General features: G+C 35.0%; 1 protein-coding gene across 1 annotated transcript; it reads left to right on the forward strand.

Annotated features, from left to right (window-relative positions):
* The first annotated feature begins 2,828 nt into the window (after nucleotides 1-2,828).
* Nucleotides 2,829-8,326, forward strand: LOC133198476 (uncharacterized). The gene is made up of 3 exons (XM_061334566.1): nucleotides 2,829-3,356; nucleotides 5,289-5,577; nucleotides 7,891-8,326. The coding sequence occupies exons 1-3, from the start codon at nucleotides 2,829-2,831 to the stop codon at nucleotides 8,214-8,216; spliced, it is 1,143 nt and encodes a 380-aa protein (XP_061190550.1). The 3' UTR covers nucleotides 8,217-8,326.
* Nucleotides 8,327-10,909: the final 2,583 nt, after the last annotated feature.

The raw sequence follows: 10,909 nt of genomic DNA on the forward strand, positions 1-10,909 counted from the left end.
CAACTCTGGAATTTCCAGGGGGCCGAGTTTATGCCTTGTTCACAGTTTTGTGTTGTTTGTAATTTTTTCAGTTTTTTATGAGATCGATCACTGTTAGTTATCTTCACCCTTTTTCATTTGTTGGAAGACCTGGTTTCCGAAGACTACATAAATGTTGTCAATGGGGAACTCCAGCATCCTTTAACGAATTTGAATGAAAAAAATCAGTCACCTATCAATTTCCATGGAAAAGGTCAGTCAACATACGATTAAATGTGAGTTTGCTACATCTGTTTCATAATTGGTCGCTTTAAAACATGTTTAAATATATCAAAAATTAACCAATGCTCTTTGGTGGTTCTTTTCATTTCAGGTCTTTTTTGTCAATTATTGTTTATTATCGACAAACACAACTTATAAACAAGAATGGTAAGGATTTCTTTTTTTAGAATACCAAAATTAACATAGAAAATGTGTATTTTAATCATATTATGCATACTCAATATACCATTTTAACAGTTACCTGAATATTAGATATCATTTTATGCCCAACTGTGTATGACTCAATTTTACTGTTGATTTTATGCATAACGTGACGGTTTTCCGGATCACTTCACTGTGATTTTCTGAATCCATATCATCCTCTCAGATACTGATGATGCAGTACACTGTGAACATGATGTTTTTTTCTTTCTGTGTATCAAAAGGTTCCTTGAAAAAATGTTTTATTTAGTGGATAAAAGTTGTATAATTGATTCCAAAACTTTTCTTTTATTATATTTTGGTAATTATAGAGGGGCATTTAAAAACATCATCATCATAACAGTAACTTGATCCGAAGAGCCTTATCACGTCTCGTTGACAGGCGCGGATTATCCGCGCCTGTCAACGAAACGTGTTACGATTATTCGGATCAAGTTAATGTTATAATACAGTGGCGCCGCGTCAATCCGGACGCAATTAATCCGGACACTGCACCTTCTGGACGATATTTTTGGGAACCGATTTTTTCCCACGTTAATCTATCTCATTAATCCCGGAAATTCGCGTTCCGCATCCAAACGATCGATTTCTACTACGAAACGTAATAGTTCATTGAAAATGACTCTTTAATCCGGACAGTAGTTTTTCAAAGAAAGACTTTTCACACCTATCATTGTTGTAAAATCATTGGCCGTGAAGTCAGTTTAAAGGCGATTACCTGTGACCTTCAGATAATAGCTTTTATAATTAGCATGTGTTTACCCCAAATAAAAAACAAACGTCTATTTTGAAGCTCGAAGTATTAAACTTATGCTGTGCACAATTAAATATGAATCTGTTCAGAATTAATTGCTAACGGTATATAAATTTATGAGAACTTTGGAGAGTTATAAATAAAATGAATAATAAATCACGAGATTTCGTAGCGGTCTCGAGTTCCGTAAGTTTAACAAAATACGATTTTCCATTTCTCAAAACGTTAATTTACCTGTATTTGAAACGATCTTTTTTTTCTTTTCATAAGACAGTTTAAAGGATACATAATTCAAGAAAATATCTTTTTTTTTATTTAATGTACTACAGTCTATAATCCACATTACTGTAGAAAGGAAATTGTTACTGGCGTTAGGTACAGAAGCTGAATACGTTTTTCAAGGTACAGCATTTTTTAAATCAAATGATAAACTTAGAGTTTGTAGAAAAATTGTTGATAATGAAGAAAATGTTTTGTGTTTACGCTGAATGTTTACAATACTTGCATTAATTACGCGTGTTTGCGTTAGCTTGCAGTTTTCAGTTTCTACATGTAGCAGTCCTATGTAATAAATATACGCTGTTAGTTATTTGAACACTTTCAATGATAATGAATAGTTCCGTCTTATCATATGAGCTTGAATAATAATAAAATGAATTGAAGAAAATTCAATTCAATCTAACTACAGGATTCTAACAGCACTTTCCAAGTACTTTGGAACACAAGCTCTCGATATCGACAAAGTATGTTGAATTTTTGCATCTCTGTTGTTGAGGTCGACAGAGAAAAGGCTGACCGGGATTTCAAAACGCTGCCTGACTACATTACGAGGGGTGATCAAAAAGTTGGCGAACTAATTGAATTACTTTCATAAAAGAAATAAAATTAGGTTTCAATGTTTATTATTTTTTAAAATAGTCCCCTCCGGTTTTAATGCACATCTGCCGCCGTTCTTATGCGAAAATTACGTGGTCCAGGCGGTCACGTGACATGCTCCGTAGCGTACTGTTCACGGAAGCTTAAAGATTTTTCCGAGCTTTATATTTCTTAACACGCAGGGGTTTTTTTTTATAACAAGAATAGTCCATTTGTGACAAATGGCCAAATCTAGGCAATAGGATGGGTTGATAAGGATATCCTTTCCCACAATGAGCATGGTGACCATCACAACCCGTAGGGTGCGTCGTTTATCCAATGTGGATTTAGTATGGGCGCCTTCTCTTTATCATATCTGAAATGTTTAAAGTATAAAGTAAATGATATTTTAGGGATTTAATAATTGTATTTATGTGAAAACATAAAGTAATTTATAGCATCTCGATTACATCGTCAATTTTTTCCGGAATAAGAAAAATCTTTCCATTACGGTTCTGTACTTTACCGCCATATTGATCACGTGATATTTGTTTATTGAAGCTGTAGCCATTGTTTGAATGTGTAGAAACTTTTACATTTGTTTGATATTTTCCTTGCGTTTGTGTCCATATATTCTCATGCAAGACACATGTTTCATTGCTAGTGTTTGACGGTGCATCGTAAGTACATTCTCCTTAATTTTATATAATGTAAAAGAGTTTGTGGCGGTTTACATCCGATTACGTAACTCGCCATCATGGTTATGAAACTTGTAGTTTTAGGACATTCATTTGTCAGTAGATTGGAAGACTTTGTGAATAGTTCTCCTGATAACCGTGTGACAAAAAATTTGAACTTAAGTTTGGAGGAAATTCATGTTTCATATGCAGGATTTCGGGGAGCGACATTGTCAAAGGTTAGGGCGCAAGGTCTGCGTTACGTAAGGCTGTTTCATCCAGATGTGGTGGTATTGCAAGTCGTATCAAATGACCTCTGTGATCCTACTAAATCAGTATCAGATGTCTTCAAACAATTGATTGACTTTGTTATATCCCTTCGTTATGCAGAATCAGTGAAACATGTTGTAATTCTACAAACTTTACAAAGAAGACCCCCTAGTTACCGCATACGTTATGAAGTGGATACTCAGTGGTTCAATGAAAGAGTGGATGAACTTAAAATGAGAATATCATCCTATTTATGTAATGTGGAAGGATCAAAATTTTTCCGCTTATCAGGTTTCTGGTCCTCTGCAAGTCAGGACATGGTGTTTTCTCAAGATGGTGTACACCTGAATTTGCAAGGAATGAAGAAGTATTATAATAATTTGCGAGCAGTAGTAGTTTCTACACTCAAAACCATAACAAATGGTGGGTATGAATTTTGTTTGAAAATATAGGAGGATAGTTGACTACACATGGCAAAACATTTTTGTCACAGCCACTGGGCCTATGTTTTACACTTGGTTTCAAGATATGTCAAAGGCAGAGCTAAATCTTTGTTCAAGTGAATTGTAAACAAAATGATAAGCTTTACTCAACTGTTTATTACAAAGTTTAAAATGTTGTCTCTTTATGGTCGAGGCCCATAACTTTGGAATTGTTGTTCCCCTATATATGGTTGGGGTAAACAACAGTTTTTATTATTCATGGCTATTTAAAAAAAAAAAAAAAAGAATTTACCCCTATATGGTTGGGGTTTTGTTTTCTAATCAACATTTTATTGATTAGAATATGTTGCTTAATTTATATATTATGCAGTGCTTTTATATTATCATATCCCTATATTAGGTGTATTTTGTCTGCTGGGATATGAGTTCTGTGATTATACCCCTATATGGTTGGGGATAATTATTTATATATAAAGATATATAAGATTTATTAATTACATTATCTGCCTGTTGTTTGCTTTTTGGATATGAACACTTTATTATTTGACCCCTATATGGTTGGGGTTTTTCAAGGGTACCCTACTTGGTTGGAGTTTGTATTTTTTATCCCCCTCCCTCACCAGTTTTCATGTTTTTGTGCTTTTTACACTTGCCTTATTGAAACTTGTCCCTATACGGTTGGGATGTGTTTTTTAGCACTGAATAGAAGATATTACACATTGCATTTATGATCATGCTGTCTTTCTTATTATGATCATAGGTTATTATTATGCCTATATATGTATGGTGTGGGTTTAGTTAAATTTGCCCCTATATGGTTGGGGCACCATCTTTCGGTTCTCTATAGAAGTGCAGTAATATTCATTTTGGGGGTTATGCTTTGTTTCCTAATTTTGATTACAGGTTTATGATTGTGCCCCTATATGGTTGGGGATTTATTAAAATGTACTCTATAGACAAACACATGTCTTTTAGCTTTGGATAAAGTTAATGAATATGTGCGTTATGCAATAAAGGATATGCTGTGTTTCCCAGTTATGGTTACAGGTTTATTAATATGCCCCTATATGGTTGGGGTTTTCTGTGTATATTCATGCCCCTATATGTTTGGGGTTTCTTTGATGTAATTACATATGTTTATCATAAATTGGTGGTTCAAGTGGGCTTGTTACATCTAATTGGATGTGTAATTAGACCATAGGTGATTAAGATTGTGTAATCACAAGGAATGCTGATGTTTTAGTGGCAATATGTTTATATATATATTTTTGGGCTCCTATATGGTTGGGGCCTTTACCCTTATCGGGTGTAATTTGTGATGAAAATTATATACCCCTATATGGTTGGGGAACACATGGCGATTGATAAAGGTGACAGAAGTTCTATGCACCTATATGGTTGGTGGGCATCTTTAAGTTCTTATAAATATGGCATTCCTGTTCATAAATGTTAGTTATAAGTATCTTTTACTCAAGTTCATTGTGAGTCTCAATAATTTTACCATGTTGATTGACATGTATTAAAAATTCAGATTTGACTTATTATACTCAAGTCCACACTGGTATAATGGTATTTCTAAATGAATTTACATACATGCTTATATTATCAATTGAAAGCTGTTAATTAACCAAATATGTATGATAATTTCCACAAAAAAGCTATGTTTTTACATAGTCAATGAATTTGTTGTGGTACAATAATTGTGTTTGATATGAAGTCCATGTACCAGTATTACAGTATTAGTACTGAAGCCTTATTCATTGACCAGAGCTGTGGTTAAGAATAAAATATATTTCATTTATATCATTTTGATAAACAATTTTACAGATGAGCGAACCCAAAAGTGCCAAACGCCAACCAAGAGGGAGGCGAACTCAGGTCATTCCAGCAGCAGCAGGGTCTGCAGAGCAGGCTGCACAACAGACTGTGCAACAGACCGCACAGGACCAGCTGGTGGCAGCAGTAACGGACAAGGTCCTAGAAGCGATCAGAAATGAATCCAATCAGGAGTCCCAACAGATGGTAGAAACTGAGGATAGGGGAAGGAAAAAGCACAGAGAGCCAAAGAAAAAGAGAAAAAGAATATCTTCACCTCCTAGATCACCTTCCATTGCAGGTACTAACTCAGATTTGATTGACTCTTCAGGTGATGAAAATTCCTCAGATGAAAATACGAGTACTGATGACTCCTCATCAGCTGAGTCTGATAATGATGACAACTATTTGCTATCAACGCCAATATCAGCACAGGTTGAAACAAAAATTAAAAACAAAATCTGGCAAAATAAATATATTGACTTTAGTAAACTTTTGCCAAGGGAAGATATTGCCTCAGACAGGTCTGTTCAACTTAAAAGTACAGGCAATTCTGAATTAAAATTACTTTCAACCAAGTCAAAAACTCTCATCAAATCCATAGATAAATGGACATCAGCTTTTCTAAAATTTTTGGCAATTTATTCAGAAAAATTTCCAAAGCAAGTTGCATCAGTTATTAAACATGGAGAAATTGTCAGAGAGTTGGCTAATAGACATGCAGGTTTATCATGGCTGACGTATGATAAACAAGTTCGTAAAGACATTGAGGCAAGGTCTATCCCTTGGGGCCAGTTGCATTATGAATATTGGGTTATGGCCACCACATCTAGAAATTTTCATCATAATTTCCAAACCAATTTTCGTACCAAACACAATTTTCAAAGAAGAGGGGGGCCCCAGAAAGGTAGGAAAACACCACCTGGATTCTGCTATGCATTTCACAGAAATGGGAAATGCTACCAGAACAACTGTCAATATAAACACACATGTTACCAGTGTAAGAAAAACCACTCAGCCCTTCAATGCCCAAGAGGTAATCAGTCAGCCCCAAACAACAGCTCCCCAAGCTACCCATCAAGTTCATTCTCATCAGCCACCACTGCAAACAAATAGTTTTGTTGTTACTCCAGTACGCATAACTATTTTAAAACAGCTATTAGAAGGCTATCATCAAAATTTGAAAGAATTTTTATGTGAAGGTTTTGAAAAAGGATTTAGATTAGGTTATGAGGGTCCAAGACAACCACGTTTTTCTTCCAATTTGTTATCAGCCAAAACTCTTCCAAATATAACATTAGAAAAATTAAACAAAGAGATTTCACTTGGTAGAATAGCTGGTCCATTTGAGGAACCTCCCTTTATTAATATTCAGTGTTCACCAATAGGTCTGGTGCCCAAAAAAGAAGCTAACGAATTTCGAATGATTCAGCATTTGTCATTTCCTGATGGGCATTCAGTAAATGATTTTATACCAGAGGAATTATGTTCCGTTTCCTACACAACAATCGATGACGCAATCAGATTAATAAAGCAGATTGGTCCTGGGTGCCTTCTTGCAAAAACTGACATTGCTTCTGCTTTTCGTATAATACCTGTCCACCCACTTGACCATGAGTTACTAGGTATTCAGTTTCAAAATAAATTTTATTTTGATAAATGTCTTCCCATGGGTTGCTCAATATCTTGCTCCATTTTTGAAACCTTCAGTACAGCATTGCAGTGGATAGCTTGCAACAAGTTTGGAATCCCTAACATGTTGCATATATTGGATGATTTCTTATTTATAGGACCCCGGGACTCTACAATATGTGGTTTAGCATTACAACAATTTATATCTTTATGTGAGGTGTTGGGGGTACCAATTAAATCAGAAAAAACAGAGGGCCCTTCTACAGATATTGTTTTCCTAGGAGTACAACTAGATACAGTTAGGTGGGAAGCTAGATTACCCCAAGATAAAGTCCAAAAAATCCGTGAGGCAGTTAAGCTAGCAAAAAATCGCAAAAAGATGAAACTTCGTGAAATTCAGTCCTTGATTGGGCTGTTAAATTTTGCTTGCTGTGTTGTAGTACCTGGACGTGCATTTCTGCGTCGTCTTATTAATTTAACAGTAGGTATAAAAAAGCCTCATCATAGGATTCGTCTGAATAAGCAAGCAAGGTTGGATTTGTTAGCTTGGGAAACTTTCATAGACAACTTTAATGGCAAGTCAATCTTTCTGGACGACAAATGGCAAAATTCCCAAAAACTTCATTTGTATACTGATGCAGCGGGAAGCTTAGGTTATGGGGCTATCTTAGGTAAAAAATGGTTTTTTGGAAGCTGGGAGAACATAAACCTTCAAGATCACAATATTACATTCAAGGAACTTTTCCCAATCGTGGTTTCTATTGAAATCTGGGGAGAAACCTTGACTAACTGTTCTATATTGTTTCATTCAGATAATATGGCAGTAGTCAACATTATTAATAGACTTTCTTCGAAAGATCCATCAGTGATGTCATTAGTCAGACGATTGGTTCTAGCTTGCTTGAGATTTAATATTCTGTTCAAATCCGAGCATATTCCTGGGAAGAAAAATGTTTTACCAGACTTACTTTCGCGTTTGCAGGTAGAGAAATTCAAGGAATTAGCACCTTACATGGACAAGTTCCCAGCCAACATCCCTCAGGAGTACCTACACATTTAGTAAATTCGACATCAAAACTGCTTGATGCTGCAATGTCAAAAAATACCCAGGTGTCATATGAGGTAGCTTTAAATGCTTATCATAAATTCTTCCGGGCAAATTTCAGTACAAGTCCAACATTTCCATCTCAGTTAAATCACATTATGTCTTTTATAGCATGGTTATATCAACATAAAAAAATCTTACAACACAATAAATACCTTTGTTGCAGGTATTTCTTATTATCACAAAATACATGGTCTCTCTGACCCAACTCAGTTTTTTGTCATCAAGAAGCTTCTCAAAGGAGCTCAGCACTTATCCAATGCTCCAGATATCCGTTTACCAATAACACCTCATATTCTTTTCAAGCTAGTCCATGCGCTTAACACACAGTGGCTGGGAAGTTTAGCAGACGCCTTCTGACAGCCATGTTAACACTCTGTTTCTTTGCATTCCTGAGAGTAGGTGAAGTAACTGTGAAATCTTTAAAAAAATTCAAGTAGAAATCTTGTTCATCTAAAAATTTATCATTTGACCCAGTACGAGGAAGACCTAAATCTATGACATTAACACTCAGACATTTTAAACATCATGACTCAGGTAGACCTGTGTCCTTGCAAATAGCAGCTCAGACTTGTAAAAATATATGTCCAGTAATAGCTATGCAAAAGTACTTATCAGTCAGAAGTAAATGTCAGGGCCCTTTATTCAGTTTTGATGGTCAAAAACCAATTAATCAGGCTTACTTTACAAATGAACTAAAAAATGCATTATCATTTGTTGGTCTTGACACAACTAAGTACAAATCACATAGTTTTCGTATAGGAGCAGCGTCTTATGCTTTTCAGTGCAAAATTCCCGAGGATAAAATTCGTTTAATGAGTCGCTGGAACTCCAGTGCTATTAGGCGATATTTTAGGATACCAGTTTTTGATACGGTGGAAATTTCACCTCTTAATCTTGTTTGATTTACATTTTAGACAGTTTACATTCAGACTTTGCATAATTGGCTATTGCTTTATAATTGGACTGTCTGAGGCATCTGATTATGAAATAATGTTGTATTCTCCATGTTCTCTAGTCAGACTGTCTGAGGCAGCTGCTAGGTGAGCAATTTTTCAAGGTGGCCATTACCCAGTACTCATAGTTTTCTAACATTACATGTTTACAAATGACTGTCTGAGGCGGCATTTGTGATTACGTCAAGTTAGATAGTTTTTTAAATTTAACTATGACTTCTAGGTAACATTACATGTTTGCAAATGACTGTCTGAGGCGGCATTTGTGAATATAACAAGTTTTTATTGTTTTTGATTTTAAGTATTAAACCCTAGTCATGTTTGTTTAATGACATGTAACTATATGCACAAGATATTTCTTGTAGATTATTGTAGGTCATGGTTAAAGAAGCTATAATAGGAAACTCTTATTTTTTAATGTTTGGGTTTTCATTTTAGATATGAGTGTGATATGTATATATAGCTGACTTGGTGCTTCCTAATTTTACATAACTGTGGTATATATACTTCCAAAAATACATGTTGATTTGTTTTTCGAAACTTATGATGAAATTCAAACAGAGTTGTGGGTTTAATCACGTTAATTGTGCACATTTGTTATAGAATAGATGTAAACAAACATGAATAAGTAGTTCTTCTTCAATGATAGCATATTTCCTGTTTGGAAAGTACATATGTTACTCTGTGGGACTTGACTACCTTTCTTCCCATTCGTCTCCTCTGGATGGGCCACTTGTTGCCAATTAGACAACAAGTTCATGGCGTTTTTTATAAGGATTAGTCCCATCTTTTTTGCCATAACTAGTCCAATGGGCAATACTTATTGTACATTTGTTATTTCTATGTCAGTATTTGTACGGTGTATATCTTAGGCACATTTATCTTTGTGTACATGTAATGAGATATATTTTACATGAGATTTACTGTCCTATTTTGTGCCTTAGAATTTTTTACGAGTATCATATGTACTTCTAAGATTGGGAAACATTTTTGGCATTTTCAATAATAAATGCTCTTTTTCGACAGACTCGGTGTTATGTTATCTGTTTGGCAAAAAACAGAGCAGAGTAGACTCATGACTAAAAAGGTACCTCTATTATATTAGAAGAGGATGGTATAATTGTATTTATGTGAAAACATAAAGTAATTTATAGCATCTCGATTACATCGTCAATTTTTTCCGGAATAAGAAAAATCTTTCCATTACGGTTCTGTACTTTACCGCCATATTGATCACGTGATATTTGTTTATTGAAGCTGTAGCCATTGTTTAAATGTGTAGAAACTTTTACCCACCTCCATCCCCCTATCTTCCACCTGTTTTTGCATTTGTACGAGGGGTTTTCAAAAAGTTCGTGGACTGATGCGATAAAATTAATACTATGTAGTTGATGATTACAAAATTTGTAGGGAACATAAAACAACAAAAGTTTAAGAAGTGTTGAAAATTTCAGCTTGATATGTTGATAATTTGCCAAATTATCATTAAATAAAAAGAGCATTATACGATCACCCGGCGCTGTCGCTGTTTATTTTTATGACGTCCGACAACGTCATTATTTCTCCATGCCCGCTCCCTCTGCCTCAATACACTTGTCTTGATGAGATTCTCTTGAGTAAAGTAAAGACCTAAACCCGTCTTGTTTATATGACTTTACAATGTTATGAACACATGATTTCAAAGCATTAATATTGTAAATATTAAATCTATACTTAGGAAAAGATCCTCGCTTGATTTGCCTGCATAATTTTCTTGCCGGTGTTCAATGTCAACCAATGATCAACGTCACTTTTCGACGTGTCTGACTTTGGACACCCTGACTACAAATCGACATTAACCGTGTGTCTCTTTTCTTGCTGAATCTGTCTTGGTATTTAAACACAAATACTCTGGATGTATTTTATTTCTCTTTAGCCTGTTTAAACATTTTCTAGGTCTA

This window comes from Saccostrea echinata, unplaced genomic scaffold, assembly GCF_033153115.1.
Source record: "Saccostrea echinata isolate AGI-Se365-2 ecotype Australia unplaced genomic scaffold, CSIRO_AGI_Sech_v1 ptg000033l, whole genome shotgun sequence".
NCBI lineage: Eukaryota > Metazoa > Mollusca > Bivalvia > Ostreida > Ostreidae > Saccostrea > Saccostrea echinata.

Excerpts from the sequence above, each read along its gene's own strand:
- LOC133198476 (XM_061334566.1), top strand. The coding sequence starts at position 2,829 with ATGGTTATGAAACTTGTAGTTTTAGGACATTCATTTGTCAGTAGATTG. Across the intron at positions 3,357-5,288 it reads TGGTGTTTTCTCAAGATGGT|ATGAGCGAACCCAAAAGTGC; the intron begins GTACACCTGAAT and ends ACAATTTTACAG. Across the intron at positions 5,578-7,890 it reads TAGATCACCTTCCATTGCAG|GTAGAGAAATTCAAGGAATT; the intron begins GTACTAACTCAG and ends TCGCGTTTGCAG.